We start from the raw sequence: 17,633 nt of genomic DNA, 5'->3' as shown, positions 1-17,633 counted from the left end.
CAGTTTTTTTTCTCTAGCCTTTCCTTCAGATTTCCACCAATTCCCCCCATTTGTACTCAGATATCGTCTGTTTGTGTTCGTTTTTTTCATTTCTTCACTTTAGATATCACGTTTCTTTGCTACTTTTCACATTTCCACGACCGTTTTTTATGAATTTATTTATTATTTATTTTGGTCTGCAGTTTGGGTTTGTCTTCACTTAGGGATCTTTTCACATATGTACCCCATATTCACACTTGGCTAGTCTTCACTTCAGATTTCCACCCATTTTTCCCTCTTGTAGTTCGTGTTTTTGCGTTTTCTTCACTTCAGATCTCGCGTTTCTGTGGTAGTTTCAACAAATCCACCAGGCGTTTCTTAGGAATTTATTGTTTGTTTGTTTGTTTTGGTCTGCAGTTGTGGGCGCTCTTCACTTCGAGATCCCCCCAGTTTTGTTTTGTTTTTTTTTTCCTTTGGTACTTTTCACGTTTGTACCCACTGCGGTAGTTCTCAGTTCAGAAATCCACGTTTTTTTTTCTCCACTTCACATATCCGCCCCGTGTTTTTTCCCCTTCTCCCTCTCCGCTCCATCACGCCTCCGTTCCTCCGGTCGCTCTGCACTCCCTCACTCTCTCTCTCCCTGCTCCTGCAGCCTGTGGTCAGCCCGCAGTGCGCGAGCGGGACAGCAGAGCTGCAGCTGAGACGCGCTTCGCCTCCACTCACACACACTGATGCGTGCAGCTGAGGGGGATGCCAGCCAGGCGGGGCCCGCCTTTCACTCTCCCATTAGATAATGCTCGACCGGCGGCTATATAAGCGGCGCAGTCAGCCTCCGAAGAGCCACATTAGCGAGTGATGAATAGCGCCGGACGGCTGGGGTGACCTGAGTTTCCTGAGGCGCGGGGGGCGGGCGCTGAAGCGAGCGCGTGTCCTCGGGATATTCTGCATGGGTCTGAGTGCGCGAGCGAAGAGTCCCGAGTCCTTCAGAGTCTCCGCACTTCTCCCGGTTCTGTGAGTGAGCGAGTCGCTCCGCGGCCATGGCGGAGGTCGGCGGCGTCCTGGGCTCCATTGATCTGGATTTACAGAGCTTCCCCGCCTTCGGGAATATCCCCCTGTCGGACTCCCCGGCCGGCCTGAACGAGCGCCTGGGGCTGATCGAGGGGCGCCTGCAGCGCGGCTCCCTGCCCGACTTCGACCACCTGAAGGGCATCCTGCGCCGCAGGCAGCTGTACTGCCGCACGGGCTTCCAGCTGGAGATCTTCCCCAACGGCACGGTGCACGGGACGAGGCAGGACCACAGCAGATTCGGTGAGGCGCGCCGCCGCTCGCGCACGTTCGGGCACTTTAGGAGCGCGTTCCGTTTCGGTCAGGAGGCTAACTTTCTTATTAACATCACTTCCCTTACAGCGCACACTCTCAAAGACGGGGTTCCTTAGCAAAGACGAGGGTTCTATACGGAACCATGAACACTCAGGGCTTAGTTGGTTCTGTGCATGGTGAAAAGTTCCGCAAACTGATGGAGAACGTGTCCTATATAGTCCTATATAGCACCAAAAAGGATTCTGCTGCTACAGTGTCAAGCTTTTTGGTGCTAAACAGAACGATTTTCAAAAAGGTTCCATATAGAACCATAAACAACAAACTCTCCATCAGTCTGAAGAACATTCACCATGCAAATGGCTTCTTTGAATGTTCATGGTTCTATATTGATCCACTGTCTTTGCTAAAGAACCCTTGGAGAACCTCCTTTTACTAAGTGCTCTGCCAAAAGGTGGAGATCTTTTATGGGTTTATGGGTTAGAAACTTCAGATTTACACAGCAGGTTCAGGTTTGTACATGAAGATCTGGTTTATTTAGCTTATGGATCAGAAGAGATTTAAATGCCAGGTTTGTATGTACGAATCAAGTTTATACGTCAGGATCAACAGGTTCATAATCAGATCTGTAGTTCAGAGTCTGATCAAGACTGTATATTAGGATCTCCCGGTTTATATCTTGTTTGTAGACCAGAATATTCAGCTTTATATGTTACACATACAACATGTAAATGAAGATCAAGTGCATATGTAGGTTTTTTGATCAGAATTGTTGGGTTTTGTAGATCAGAGTCTCTGGGTCGGTTTGCCAGGCAGGTATTGAGTCTAGGCTTGGACTCACCAACCCATGAAGTCTATATCACCATCTCATTTTGCTACACCGAAACCCTCAGGTTATAAAACAGGTGGTGATACGAAGCTCTTTGAACGTAGGTTTATCAGGATAGTTGGGTTTATGTAATCAGATTTGTAGTTCAGAGTCTGATCACGTCTGTATATTTGGATCTCCTGGTTTATAGACCAGAATAGACTTATCAGGTATACCAGAATATTCAGGTTTACATGTTACACAGATGTAAATTAAGATCAAGTGTATATGTAGGGTTTTTTATCCAAATTGTTGGGTTTGTATGGTTTATAGGTTTGTAGATCAGAGTATTGGGGTCAGTTTCCCCAGACAGGGATTAAGCCTAGGCTTGGACATGTAAATTCTTCATTTATAGGAAAGTGTAGTCCAGGACTTTGTGTTATCCTGTCTGGAAAACCAACCCATTAAGTTTATATCACCATCTCATTTTGCTACACCAAAACCTTCAGGTTTATAAAATACACGTGACAATTCAAAGCTCTTTGAACGTAGGTTTATCAGGATAGTTGGGTTTATTTAATCAGATTCGTAGTTCAGAGTCTGATCACGTCTGTAATATTAGGATCTCCTGGTTTATAGACCAGAATAGATTTATTTATCAGATATACCAGAATATTCAGGTTAACATGTTATACATACAAGTAAATTAAGATCAAATGTACATGTAGGATTTTTTAATCCAAATTGTTGGGTTTGTAGGTTTTATAGGTTTGTAGATCAGAGTCTTGGGGTCAGTTTCCCAGACAGGGATTAAGCCTAGGCTTGGACTCGGCCTTCTGCATGTAAATTCTTCATTGTGTAGTCCAGGACTTTGTTATCCTGTCTGAAAAACCAACCCATTCATTTTATTTTAGGTTTGTATGTCAGGTTTATGTCTTTCACAAAAGATCACTATCTCGTTTTGCTACACCAAAATCTTCAGGTTTATAAAATACATGCAGCAATTCAAAGCTCTTCCAATGTGGGCTTATCAGGATTGTGTTGGGTTTATATATCAGGTTTGTTAAGGATGCTTGGAAGATAAACGGAGAATCATAAATTCTCCATTTATGATGCCCCACTTCCATAATAGTGGTTATAAAGGCTGAGCTCGCATTGCAGGACTGAGCCCTACCCCACTGTAAACCAGGAATGAGGCTGTGAGGAGAAGCAGGTGTCTCTATCGCTGGTCCAAAGCAAGCAACGTCAGACTGTTTCTTCTGTTCAAACGTCTTCAAAGTACCCGAGCGCACACACGCTATACTAATTATACCATTAATATAAATCATTCATAGGGTGGTTAGCATTAGGAGCGGTAAACACATGAGGTCAGGGCGCAGCCATGCGAGGCTGAGCGTTTCTGTTATCCATAGTCATCCTGCAGGTGCAGTCTTGCTTGGGGAAAGGCTGGAATAACTCTAAATTAAAGCATGACCACTGTGGAATCCAAAGAAGTTTAATGCTCGTTTTTTCAGCCAAAAACAAGCGGTTTTACTGGATTGGGTGGTCCAAGCATGTTTCTGGCACCTCCCCCCTCCACACACGCGCAAATTCAAGGCAGACATTGGTCTGATGGCTTTCATTAAAACGAAGTGCAGTTCTTGCTGCAGCATCGAGAACTGCTGTGATGTCTTCTTACGTTGGTGCCACGACACCTGATCCAGGTGCATCTCCAACGCTTCATCATTGGCGTTGTGCAGTTTATGATTTGACCAGTGCAATTTCTGACCATGAGGTGCGAATACAGGTCAGACAAGTCTAGCAAGGAGCTCAGAAGTGATTAGTGGTTCCTAACGAGGGTTTTAGACTGAAAGAAAGCAAGAAACTTCTCTTCAACTCCAGGCAAGCAGCCTAGAGCAAAGGATTCAAGAGTTTTAGACAATGTACCACCCAACACAAACATTCAAAAGAGAGAACATGATGTGATCAGCATGTCATCCATATCTGCAAGATTTACAATTTACTGTTGACCATGTCCATTTCACACCCTGTCCACGTGGCCAAGATTGTAAATACATCTTCAGTGGCAAAAGTATCTGGTAAATGTCTCATCAGTTTTTCTATGGCAGGTATCCTGGAGTTCATCAGTCTGGCCGTGGGACTGGTCAGCATAAGAGGCGTGGATGCTGGCCTTTACCTGGGAATGAATGAAAAAGGAGAGCTCTATGGGTCGGTAAGTCAAACCCATGTTGTCGGATGTCCACATGCACATTGCACCCATTATCACTCCACATTAGAACCTGTACACCAGCCAGCTGTGCCACTGTAGTGTTAAAAGGATAGCAATCCTATCTCCAGACAAAACACCAGACCAATGTTTCCACTGCTGCATAGCTCAACCATCCGTTTGACCTCAGACCTGCTAAACAGCACAGGAACAGCAACAGTGGGGGCCCCTGAGAGCCGTCTGGGTTACCTTGTTTTTGTCTTCTGAGCTTGAGGAAGACACGAGGGGGGAAAAATCCTCTGAGAAAGCACCCTAAATCCTAAATTAGAAGGACTGCCTCTTCATTTTGCTCCATAGTCATCAAAATATTTACATATTTCTTAGATACACATGAAGCGTGTAGAGTACACACACATATTGGGGATATATGGCCCGTGAGTGCTCTTGGTTTCTTGTATACTCCTGCGCAGTCACACGGGGAGAGATGCTTTACTTTGGTTGAGTGCTCAAACAGTAACATAGACCAGGATGTGCGAGGAATTAACTTACTTTTTGTGTGAGCATGTGCACAGAGCACCGTTTATAGATAGTGTTCTCAGCCCCCCCCCCACACACTGCGGCCACGACTGGGGGAGATGCATGCTATCAGGTTTCGGCGGACAATAACCCGGGGCCCTCGCCAAGCGTCTGCGGATCTTAAGAGTCAGAATAAGCTTATTACAGGCAGGGAGGGGAAAAATGACTTCACATGTAACGTGATAACATCCTATTAAAATCACAGAGCACCGCAGGCTCGGGTCAACGTGCAATCACTCTGCAGAATCAGCTGACACGCTGGCTGGAGGTGTCTGGAGATTGATGCCTGTGTTCATCAACCAGGGGCCAGTGCAAGGCAAACGTCCAGCAACTGTAAAAGAACACAAAAATGCTAATGTGGCTACCAATGAATAAAAGCTGGCCAGGTCATGTTATATGAAAACGAGGTGGGGCCAGTTAGGATCTAGCTTTCATCTATTCTTCGCAATGGTAGCATTTTTGGGTCCAACCTTGAAGGAATTCATTGGGACCCTTTTCTAGCAGTCAGAATTAGCATCTCCTATGCCAAGTCATGTGCACTGAGCTGTATTTTACTGCAAAATAGTCCACAGTTGCACAGCAGGAGTCTAGATCCCCGCTACTTAATTGACAGAAGTGTTACTGAAATAAAATCCAAGATTTTATGTGTTTGGGCGGGGACTTTGGTTGGGGTTAGACTGCTCCTTGACAGGGCCATTCCAAGTCAGAAAACAAATGATCACAGAACACTGTTATTGGACAGTGTAATTAAAAAGTCATATATTAATTATTTGCACCTCTACTGTGTTTATCCTGGCCTACCTTTGACCAACTCGCTCGGCCAAGCATTTAAATCAGTTTTTCAAGGGACTTTTAAGGCAAGCTTTATCTTAAAACCTTCAGCCATCTTAGTCAGTCTAAATGAACTGCTTTGACACCAAGACTTGAGCCCGAGCCATCGCATGACTGCTCTTTGGCAGGAAATATGATGTAGCCCCAATGTCCTCTATTGTTCTTCGCAGCATAGTCAGCCAGCAAAGGTTCACCTGCTGAACCCAGAGTGATTGCTCATTGAGGCCTGTCAGTGGTGTGCTAGTAGCAGGCCACACAGGCGCTCGCTCTGGCTGCCGTGTGTGTGCGAACCGAGCTTGTTGCGTCACAGGGGAAACAGACTTCTCCACGCAGACAGAGAGGTTAACAGGTCCGAGGAGTGATTTTGGGTGTAAACTGAAAAGCCTGCTGTAATGGCTTTCCCCTTCTCTCTGGCGCAACAAGCACCTGTCGACTGGCCTAGAATAGTTTCCACTCAGTCGCGGTAGCGATACAAGGGCGAACTGCATGCTGTGAGAAAACGCTGCCACCACCTTTTTTCACCCTCATTCTTTCCCATGGAGTTTTAGGAAGGAAGGAAGTCACAAATTAGGTTGGGAACCTGTAATGATATACACAGAGATGCTCATTACTCCCCGTAGTGACCGTAGCACAGGGTAAAGAGTAAAGTGCCGAGTAAAGGTTCATTTCTGGCACAAAAACGTGGGTGCACCTGTTATTCCGAAAGGCAAGTTTGAGAAGACAGCAAGAATTCAGAGCATCCTACTTATCTGAGCACAGAAATGACTTATCATTTTCTCTCTACTCCTCTCTGGCTTTCTTGCAGAAGAAGCTGACAGCAGAGTGTGTTTTCCGTGAGCAGTTCGAGGAGAACTGGTACAACACGTACGCCTCGACGCTCTACAAGCACGCCGACACCGGGAGGTACTACTACGTGGCCCTGAACAAGGACGGGTCGCCTCGAGAAGGCGGGAGGACTAAAAAGCATCAGAAGTTGACTCACTTCCTACCCAGGCCTGTGGAGATCGATAAGATCCCCCAGGCTTACAGGGACTTGTTCCAGCACAGGTGACCAGAGCTCCAGCCAGTGCTGCTGGAGGAGCGTTTGCGGGGGAAGGAAGTGGGGATTGGTCGTAAGGGATGGACAGCGGGAGGGCTTATGGAGACCCTCCCCTTCTTCCCTTCGCAACTGTTTAGATTTGCCTTCTGGTCCAAAGTGAGGAGTCCCTCTCCAGCAGTGACTGAGATAAACAGTACGTGTGTGTTCCTGGATGGCTTCGTTTCCTCTCCTTAATGGGTTTTAAACCACAGAGCAGAGAGGACATTCCTCCCACCGCCGCCGGTGCCAAGAGGTGTCCAAGGGAGAGGTGTTGACTTCAGGGGCCCATGACTCCTTGGTGTCACGCAACTGCTTCATCCTAAGACAGTCATGAGCACGCATTTAGTACATCTGCTAAAATTCTCAAGGAACCACTCGTGATGGAAAGTGAACCACTTATGGGGCATGCACTTCTAGAAAAAAAACTCTGGCTTCAGTTTTTGTCTTTGCAACTTTAGTAGCACTTAAATGTCTTAAACATGAAGGTGAAAAGAGTCTGCTCACGTCCACAGAGCAGGTTGAAACTCGGACACTGATGCTTTCTATTTCTGTCAGCTTGGACACAACAATCAAGCGTAGTGGTTAACTTCAAGAAGTGTCTTTGCAAGCTTACACTCACCTTCTAAATAGGCATGCAGTCAGGACTGCAAAGGGACCAGAGTGCTGACCTTATGGAGAAAAGATTAAGGGAGTACAGTACTTACCAAGAGAGCTTTGAGACCTGGTGGACAAGGATGAACATACCGTAGCATCTCAATAAGAGAACCGTAGAAGTAAGAGCTTTTCAGACAAACGTACGTTTAAGGACACTTGAGGGGTGAGAGGTACTACTAAGTAATAAAACTAGCCAGCTTATACTGAAACAATAACAACCACTGATGAAAAAGCGAAACCATAGAGGACTGCAGGGTTTTAAGGGAAAGGCCTAAAAGACCACCTAAGATGAACACACATGAGGGCAGAGTGGAAGAGACCATCTTCAGTGTGAAACACTGGGAGATAAATGAGCACTTAGCACCACTCTGTGAATCCACTCCTTGTCTTTTGAAGGTTCTGGAAAAGTCTGCCTGTTGAAAAGAAAAACAAAAAGCACTCTCTGCGAAAAACCCAGTGATGTATCTATTAAAACCAGGGAAAAGCTATGGTATATGCAGAAAGGCTGAGCAGGAGTGTTGGTTGGTTGACGAAAGGAGTGACTTGTAATGTTCAGGCTGTCAGGAACATTATTAAAAATGCAAGTGACAGGTGTAAATATGGATGAACCTATTTATAAGATGTACAATATATTTATTTTCTACATATAAAGTATAATTCTAAATCTATATATATATATAAATATATTTATTTATTGCAAAGTCTTTATTTTGTAATGAACTTGAAATTGTAAGAACTGTAAATTCTACTGAAATTATACAAAAGGGCTAATAATTCGACCTGAAAGAACGGCAATAAAATTGTCCTGCTATTTAGCGTTCATTGTGAGTGACCTTTTTTTACTTGGAAAAAAAAAAAAAAGGATTCTCTGTAATAATTAAAATCTTATATGGAGAAACACTGAGTCGATTCATTGATTGCACCGCAAGCTTCCTCGAAAAGTTCCAGCGCTGCCAGAATTTGTGGTCAGGCTCACTCAGTATGTGGTCAGGCTCGCTTCAAACACAGCGCTAATTTGGCCAACCATGGATCAGGACACAAAAAGCTTAAGACTGAAATGCTTGTGAGAAAGCACTGACCACGAACCCTCAAACAAACCAGATCTGAGCCGCGCCATTTCAGAAAATACCTTAACGTTAAGGTGCGGCGCCCTACCAGGGATGAAAGTTAAACTGACAAACGCCCGCTGCTCCAAGAGGACGCAAATTCCAGAGCGAACTACAACACTGAGTAATCAATCTCTCCGGAGATGTGGCTGATGATGTAAAGAGACTGCTCTTGGCTTAGGGAGCCTATGAGAAAGTTCTCCCCAAACAGCCTGCGGAGACATAAATCAAACCTCTGCAGCAAGTGAAACAATAAAAAGGGACTAGGTGGGTCACTGGGTGACAAAGTTGTTGAAAAGTAGACTCCTAAGACGTTTTGCTCCACGAAAACAAGAGGGAACAGTAACAAATGGGGGGAAAAGCCCCCCAAATGGACTCTGCGCATTGTTTGTCTGCACAACACAAGACTCCCATAGCGACTAGCTGGGGCCAGTCTGACGTTGTCCTAAACATGAGGTTTCAGTCCACTTACATCAGCAGCCATGGACAATCTGGATTCATAGCACAATCCAGATTTATAAACGTATTCACAGCCATACCCTAAGCCAATACTTGACAACATATTGGGCTTGGCTGTAGACAGATGATTGGTTGTTCTCGTTGTTGCCAACAGGCTTGGATAGTTTCAGCGCTAATGCATATTCATGAAGCTTGTGAACAGCGCTGGAATTGAAGGGGAAAGCAGATGAGGGGAACAGCTGCCTGGTGGCCAGAAGGGATGCAGCAAATGTAGACTAGTGACGATCTGGACAAAGTTGGGAGCAACATTTCGACAACTGCAATGTGGTTGTAACGCTTCACTCCTGGCACAAGGTTTGAACACAAGTTCATCTGTGTGGGTGAGGGAGAGAGGCTATGGTGGTTGGGGGGAAGGGGGGGGGATTCTGGCAAGGAGAAGAAATTAATGTACAGAAAAATGTCTCAAATAAAAGTCTACAGAGTGCATCTGGATATTAATCCTTCTTTATGAGGCATGACGAGCTGCTTCTCTTCTGAATTGCTGGCATTCTATAGAGAAATAGGGAATACAAAGAAGGGTAGATGGTGTACAAAACTTCCTCCAACAGAGTTAAACTACAGGGTGATTCAAAAAGATTAGTCTGATTTCAAAGTGCCATATTTTTACAACCGTGAGGCGCCTAGGAACCAATCACATTCCAATTGAAAGAGGGGGGTCATAGAGTTTCTGACTGTCAGTGGAAGATGGCTCCCTTCAGTCTGAGAGGAGATGAGACCCCTGAGCAGAAAGCGTTCTGCGTTCTCCACTTCAATAAGAGTGAATCCGTCATAACTGTGCAGAGTGATTTTCGTGGGCAGTGAAGCTCCAGCAGCTCAGAGTGTTCGTCGTTGGTTCCACAACACTGGATGATCTCCGAAATCGCACTGAAAGAGCCGTGAGTGCAGCGACACCGACATGCTCAATCCAGTATGGGGTGAGCTTGACTATGGTGTTGATGTTGTCTGTACAGCTGGAGGAGGTTCATACTGAGACCTTGTTCAATCACATAATAAACTTTATACTCATTTAAACCATTTACAGTTCACTGCATTGATCTGTAACGATTTACAAGAGAAATAAATCATTTTCAAATCAGATGAATCTTTTCGAATCACCCTGTATTTTCACCATAACCCATGGGTTAATCTGGTGACCACAGGGGCTAACTGATCTGATGACTTCTAGTGACATCAACTTACTGTCATCTGGACTGAAGCATCATGCATTAGGTGCGGTCACAAGACGAGTCTCATCACTGACTCTCTGGTGGGCCAGATGTACAAACGCTTGGAAAAACACGCTCAAAGACAAGCACACATCTAAACACAATAATGCTACTAAATGCAAATCACCCTTTTGGTCACTTTATTTAAATGTAATATTAAATACTTATTCTAGTAAATAGCAGATCAGATTAATGGCAAAACAAGTTGGTGTATTTGCTCACATGAGAACATTCTTGGGAGGGAGAAAAGTTCCTCTACATTTCTGAAATACACCCTGTGCAAACGAGGGAGCTTAGTCTCCAATTAGAAACATCTATACCGTTTTAGCATCCGAAGCAGAAATGTGCCAAAGTAGAATACATGTAGCCTGAGGGCCAGCCTAATGTGGTTAGTTAGCATTACCAGATACCTGCAGCCTAACCATTTGCAATTGTCTTTAAATTACAGAAAACACACAATCTCAGTAAGGCGAGAGCCCGGGCTAAAACGTGGAACGAAACAGATGAACAGTACTTACAACACTATGCTAAGCAACACTTTTACGACGAGAAATCGGAGGTTACAAAAGTCCAGGGGAGTCCGGCAAGCAGTTTTAACAACACAGGCATTCCATTATATGATAAGCAACAACAAGTGTAAAAGCCTAAAAGCATAATAGAAAAAGGGGGGAGGGGGTTCTGCTCAGTGTGTTTGAAAACAAATTTAGCTGATGTAAGGCCATCACTGCATCTTTTTTTTTCTCCTTTAAGGTGTTAACAGTGCCTCTGGAGCACCGGGATTCACAGCACCACTGATCATCCACTAGTAGATAGATATTAACGCTGTATCTATTAAGATAGATTCTTCTAGATCTTTTATAACATACAAATCTGTAATGAGCAACACTATGGTCCCACAGAGGTTCAGTTATTTTTTTTCTTGTCCTGTATAAAAGAAAAGAAAAAAAAAAATCAAAATAATGCACAGCCCTTATTTAAGGGGAAAAGAACAATGCAATGCTTAAAAGCATTTGGGGAAGAATATCTTAAATATGTGGAAAAAAAAAAGAAGAAAACTTGAATAACATTAAGGCTATATATACACAATTACAAACTAAACCGCCGAGACCCTTGGTAACGTCCTCCACATTTTTATTCCGACTTTTACATTAGTGCTGGACGAGGGGCAGGAGAGGGTCCAAGCAGGTTCTCATGATGTCGGCCCGTCCCGCGCTGGACAAAAAAAAAAGGTGGGCCGATGCGGAGCTGGTCGTCTACAGGCCCTTCGAGGGCCCTGGGTTCTTGCCCAGCTGGGGGGTTGGCAGGCCCTGGAGGGCACCCAGCTGCTGGTACAACCCCAACAGCTCCATCTGACTCATGCCCCCGGCGATACCGTTCTGCAAGGCCAGCTGGTTCATCAGCAGACCCTGTCTGGCCATGGCCAGCTGCTGCTCCTGGACCTTGCGGTTGGCAATCACCTTCTGCACATACATCATTAGCTGTGGACGAGACCAGAGAAAGGTGTAAAATTATTTTCTTTATCGCCATGAACTCCCCAGACAGCGACACGAAGCCAGGGTCGCCACCACCGCCGGCAGGAATAAAAGCATTTTAGTTGTAGAAAGAGGTTGTGTTGACTTAACCAGACCAGGTCCATGTGCAAAACACAGAGGCACATGGAACATTTTTGCAAAATAAGGAGTTAAACCTGAAAACTGCTGCCTTCTAGACGACTCTCCACTATTTAGATGGTTTGGTGTAGATCGTTTGTAGATACTTCACTAATTTTCAAGCAGCATTCAAATCAACAATTACTTTAATTACTTTAATCTAAAAACAATAAATCTAACAACTTTAAATCTATCTCTTAGCAAATTATAAGGCCTAGATTTTTGACTAGATTATGCATTATGATTTCTAGAAAATAGTGCTGGATGATATGACCTCAAATCAATATCACAAATAATTGAATGTTTTACATCAATTACGATTAATGAACGATTATTTTGTTGCACTGTAAATATGTTCCGCATATCTTAATGTAAATTGTCTCAACAGCCAGATCGGAATCCAAGCGGCTTTTACGTCAATCAAACTCAAATTCGTCATAATTTCGCTCTGCTGAGACTCAAACATTTGGGGTGATATTTCTGTACAAAAATTAGAAGAGACTCATCCCAAACCCTCCGTGTTTGAAGAGATTTTGAAAGAGATGTCCGAACGCAGCCGCAGGAGAACGAGGCTGCAGCGTATAGAACAGTTAAAAGTCTGAGATCGAACACATTCTGGGTGATGAGCCCAGCTGTCAGTCAATGAAGCTTCATGATGGCTCATGTGATGCTGGTGAAGATGAAGCTGATTCTCCGAGAGCGAACGGCATTCTTTAGCGGTCGTGATTGTTTACTTCTGGATGAGCCGCATGAAGCGGCGTGAAGCTCTGTTCTTTTGCGCATGCGGGTCAGTTTAGGAGCTGATCTGTTCAGACTGACATTTAAAAGATAATCTGAACAGACAAAATCAGATTTGGGCCACTTTTACTGGCTGTGTGAACGTAGCCTTAGCTTCCCTGTCACGGACTGGACATGGTGGAGTCACGTGATACATGCACGGTATTAAGTTTTAGGGGGACAGAACATGAACACAGTGGGGAAACGATTAAAAAAAAAAAACGAAATAACCAACACTGGCGTCGGTTAGAGGTTCTGAATGTCGGTTTCGATCACTTTTCGATTAATCGCTCAGCCTTACTAAAAAAAAAAAATCCATCATATAATAAAACAATTTCAAATAGTCTTTTAACCTCAAATTCACACACCAACTGGCACCAAAGCCCTTCTAAATCGAGTGAAAAGTGTAAATATAGTGGAGTGCATTTACATAATGAACAGGTGAAGACAGACACACAAAAAGAGAGAACAAGAGAGGGCTGTACCGTTTGCTGCTTGTTGAGAACGTCTCGGTACACAGACTCTCTGTGTTTAAGCTCGATCTCGAAGCTGGCCTGTCTGCCCAGAGCCATGCTCTGCACCTGGGACTCCGTCAGGTTGGGGTTCTCCTTCCACTGCCAAAGAGAAATGCACCTGTTACTCTGGGCACACCTGCAGCATGCACAACTACACTAGTCATCGCACACTATGCTTCTGGCGTATCTAAACATATAAACCATATGTACAATACGGCAGCCACATTCCCTTTGCTAGACTTATCCTTAAAAACACAGCCACACAGATGGCAGAGACACAACACACCATTTTCCACTTCTTTTAACTGATCCCAAACATTCTGAGAACAGATGATGGAGCGTATCGTAAACTGGCTGTAAAACAAGCGTTTGTTCTTCGATAAGGACGTGTTTCAAAAGGAACAACCATAGTTCTTACTATTGCTGATGTTGCATTTTCCCTGTTACATACTCCCAGGAAACACTAGCCACGTTTACATGCAGCCTAATAATCCGTTAATAATCAGACTAATAGCTGAATCGAAACAGAATACGTTCCTGTATACACCTCAGTCGGAATAGACTAGTCAGATTGAGGCCATTCGGAATACAGTTTCTATCTGACTGATCGAGGTGGGTAATCCTGTAAATAATCTGTTAAATAGAAGAATAATATCCGTGTAAACGCCTGTATCTGATTACATTCCCTATCGGAAAGTTTAAGTCCGTTCTGATCATGTTCGTCGCGTCATAGTGAAAGTTTATACCGTTCAACATGCCGGAGCAGAAACTGGTCTGCAGAGGAGACGAAGTTTCTGCTCTGGTCTTTAAAAGACGGCGGTGGGACGGACGTCCAGCTTATGTGTCTCAGAACACGACGTCTTCCTCTCGGCCTTCTTTAATAAGGACATGTGAAGGACGTTTTCCTGAGTCTGACATCATTTTAAAGCAGTTAAAAACACAAGCACTGCTCACTGCTGCTCATCTCACTCTGACTGGACTCACGTGATGCTGGTTGTCATGGTAACGTCCAGACTAATTTTGGATCGGATTACTTGTAGTGTGCATGTAATTTTCCATCAGACTGTTGAATAGAGTGAGCTAAATCTATAATCGGAACGTATTCAATCAGATTGGAGAAAATCTTTGCATGTAAACACAGCCAGTGTAGCAGTAAGTGTCCTTTGCCACTGTTTCAAGGTTTGGCTCTCCTGGCTAACTTGTTCCCTGCAGGGATGCAGTGTGCCCCCCTGTTCCCTCCCCCATCACTCACCACTTGCCCAATGATGTCCTCCAGGGACTCCCTGGGCAAAGACTTTAGAGCATTGGTGGCCTCTACCACCTTCTGTCGACCCTGGTTAATCAGCTCCTTCAACACAGAAGAGGATGAGAGAGAAAATGAGAGGAAAACAAGAAATAATGAGAAAACACAACCAGTCACTAACTCCTGATTATACACAACACTTTCCTCTATTTAAAGGAATAGTTTGGCAAAAACTCAAAATTTCCCCTTACACCAAGTGTAGTTGATCAGAAAGATAAAAAGAAAAGACAAAGTAAACAAACAAACCAAAAAAAATCTAATACCAAACACATCTTGGCTACTTAAATATGTTTAAGTGGAAAAGTGTGCAATTTTTTTTTCGCTCTACTACTTCATTAAATGTCTGCACGAACCACGTTTTCAACAAGATAACGGCAAAGGCAGCCATACGTCAACAGCAGTTGGCATATAGCTGCGCCAACTGTCACATTCCTGAAAACACGTGTCGCAATTAGCTGTGGAATTGTGGAATGCAGAAAAGTTCATGTGGCGCTTGTTACTGACCTCCAGCTGTTGGTTGCTCATGGAGGCCAAGGCGGCCACGTTGAAGGGGAAGTAGGCGTTCTGTGCTCCTATGCCCATGTGCGAGTATGCCGGCTGGTTGAAGCGCATGGAGAGACCCTGTAACATATACAAACCCCACACTATTAGGACAAGAGAAGGAGGGGGGTGTCCAGACAGGCAGTAGCAGTATCTTCATATGTGAGCATTTTCTGCAATCTGAACAGCAGGGATTCAATTCACATTTGTACAGACCTGTGGACATGCAACTTCAACTGACCAGTGCTATGTGGTTCAATCAGTTCCATGACAACCAAAGTGGATATCTGAGCAAACGTGACTACAATCTGACCATAAAAATCTGACTTGGTCAGTTGTAACATACACATAAATGCATGCTCTGTCTAAAAACTGGATTCAAGAAACATATCTGATTTGCCCCACTGAGTGAACAGAGTCCAAAATCTTTCTATCATTTGAGAAATATTGCTAAAGTTTGCCCTTTTCTATCTCTCAGCGATGCAGAGAAACTTGTTCATGCGTTTGTTACAGCAGAGTTGATCACTGTAATGATCTTCTTACTGAACTTCCTAAGAAAACAAAACATCCTTTACAACTCGTACAAAATTCATCAGCATCCTAACAAAAACAACACAGAGAGATCAGATCAGTCCCGTTTTAAAAGAGCTGCACTGCCTGGCTGTAAAGTTCTGATACTAGTTTTTAAGGCTCTAAATGACCTTAAAGCTCCACTTACATCACAGAACATCTGTCTTTATGTTCCAGCAGGTGATCTTAGGCTACGTTTACACAGCAGGTGAAAGTGGCCCAAATCCCATCTTTTTCTTGATGTGTGACACAGATTGTCTGTGTTTCAGTGTGAACAGATACACACACTGAATCTGACATTCAATTCAGATTTGAGACGCTTTTATATGTGGTACCGAAATCCGATGTATCCGATATGCAGCAATGCAACTCAGTCTGAACAGCCAGATCAGAATTCGACTTTTACGCATGACATTCATAATAATTTCATGCTGCTGAGACTCAAACATTTAGGCTGATGTTTCTGTACCAAAAAATTAGAAGAGACTTGTCGCAACCGCTCCGTGTTCGAAGAGGTTTCGAACGAAACAGCCGAACGCGGCCGGAGGAGACCGAGGTTTAAAGAGCCTTAGATCTGCAGAAACTGACGTTTTGCAAACACCTTCTGTAAAATACAGAAAACGTGGAGAGACTCTTTGTTATTCTGCTTCTAAACTGTGGAGCTCAGTTCACTTTTTATCAGACAGTCAAGCTCAGAGCTCACTTTGAAGAAGCATCTAAAAACGCAGCTCTTTAACTCAGCATTAAATTAAAACCCTACGTCTCATAGTATTTATCTTTTAATTTGATGTGTTTTTTGATCATTTTCTTATACGATTCTAAATGAATACTTATCATTTCTTGTATAACTGTTTTTATCACCTTTCTGTAAAGTACTTTGAGCTGCCATCGGCATGAACAGTGCTATATAAATAAAAACAACTTACAAAAGGGAATTAATTGAAAGTGAGTCATTCTTTTCTCTGATTTGTAACTTATGCTGAACCCTCAAAGCGCCCCTCGTTCTGACCTCATGTTCCACTTGCCTGATGTGTCTGCCCTGGACTGTGAGAAGCTGTGGCTAACAATAGCTCTCATGCCTTCCGCTGTAGCCAGCAGACGGCAATCACCGGCTTAGAATGTGCGCTGGAAAACGCAGGCGTGCGAACCTCTCACCTGCCCAGCTCCTGCTCAAGCTGTGTTTGCGTGATCGCTCTAAACAGCGCTCTCGCTCGCCAAAAGGTCAGCGGGACGGCTGTGTTTGTGCGTAAATGAGCTCCTGCAGCAGATGCGCGCCGCCGCTGCCCTGTAATCGGCCCTTTGGTGTGCGCCTCTCGTAAACACACTCCTCGACTGAGTGTCCGGTGTAGCAGACCTGGTCAGAGCAGGTGTGCTGCAGCAGCGATGGTGCTGGAGAGGTCAGCGTGGAACACAGCTGGCCCTCAGAACGAACCGTGGGACAATCTAAACCGCCTCCTTCAGTTTACCCCACGATATATATACACAGCACTGAGGGCTTTTCCCCCCTCCATTTTTCTCTTGATAGTGATGTCAAAATATGGCATTACTCATTACTTGAAAATCTCATTGCTAATTGAACTAAAACACACAAAAGGCCTGAAGCTCATCGATCAAACATAAAAGAAGATTCCCTCGTCCTTCCATGACTTCAGTCTCAGCAGAGACCAATTCTGAACTTCAAATAGTTGACAATATTAAGAACAGTGACCAATTCGCCGGATCCACCCACAGGCGCTGTGAAAAACCACTTCTGAACCAACACTAACAAACATGAATGTTTGTGTGGTGTGATATGTAGTCATGTTACCATCTCTTCATGTTTGGAGTCATTTAAACCGTTTAGCAAACATACTGTGGTTGTGGGAAGAAAACCTCGTATCCCCAAAACGGTAACTTTACAGGAGAAGGAAAAAATCTACTTTAGTTTTAATGTAAGTCAATGGAACCAGACTTTTTTCAAAGTCAGTTTGGGTTGTTTCTTTTAGGCTGTTCATTGTGAA

The 17,633-nt window shown here is 44.1% G+C and overlaps 2 protein-coding genes across 5 annotated transcripts in view; one reads left to right on the top strand and one right to left on the bottom strand.

The window, feature by feature from the left end:
* The first annotated feature begins 478 nt into the window (after positions 1-478).
* fgf16 (fibroblast growth factor 16) lies at positions 479-6,926 on the top strand. The gene is made up of 3 exons (XM_036569380.1): positions 479-1,287; positions 4,213-4,316; positions 6,523-6,926. Exons 1-3 carry the CDS (start codon positions 1,017-1,019, stop codon positions 6,766-6,768), a joined length of 621 nt encoding a protein of 206 aa, XP_036425273.1. The 5' UTR covers positions 479-1,016; the 3' UTR covers positions 6,769-6,926.
* Positions 6,927-10,396: 3,470 nt separating this feature from the next.
* Positions 10,397-17,633, bottom strand: part of atrx (ATRX chromatin remodeler) — a 69,779-nt gene continuing 62,542 nt past the window's right edge. For 3 of the 4 annotated variants that reach the window (XM_036569376.1, XM_036569377.1, XM_036569379.1), the window contains exons 32-35: positions 15,028-15,144; positions 14,473-14,568; positions 13,191-13,319; positions 11,533-11,757 (exon numbers count right to left, since the gene is read on the bottom strand). In XM_036569376.1, the coding sequence (XP_036425269.1) occupies positions 11,533-11,757; positions 13,191-13,319; positions 14,473-14,568; positions 15,028-15,144 (567 nt within the window). Of the gene's footprint in view, positions 11,758-13,190; positions 13,320-14,472; positions 14,569-15,027; positions 15,145-17,633 lie in introns of all 4 variants that reach the window. The other variant, XM_036569375.1, reaches the window with a different exon arrangement.

The sequence above is a fragment of the Colossoma macropomum genome, unplaced genomic scaffold, assembly GCF_904425465.1.
Source record: "Colossoma macropomum unplaced genomic scaffold, Colossoma_macropomum, whole genome shotgun sequence".
Taxonomy (NCBI): domain Eukaryota; kingdom Metazoa; phylum Chordata; class Actinopteri; order Characiformes; family Serrasalmidae; genus Colossoma; species Colossoma macropomum.
This window is presented reverse-complemented; position numbering and strand designations above follow the sequence as displayed.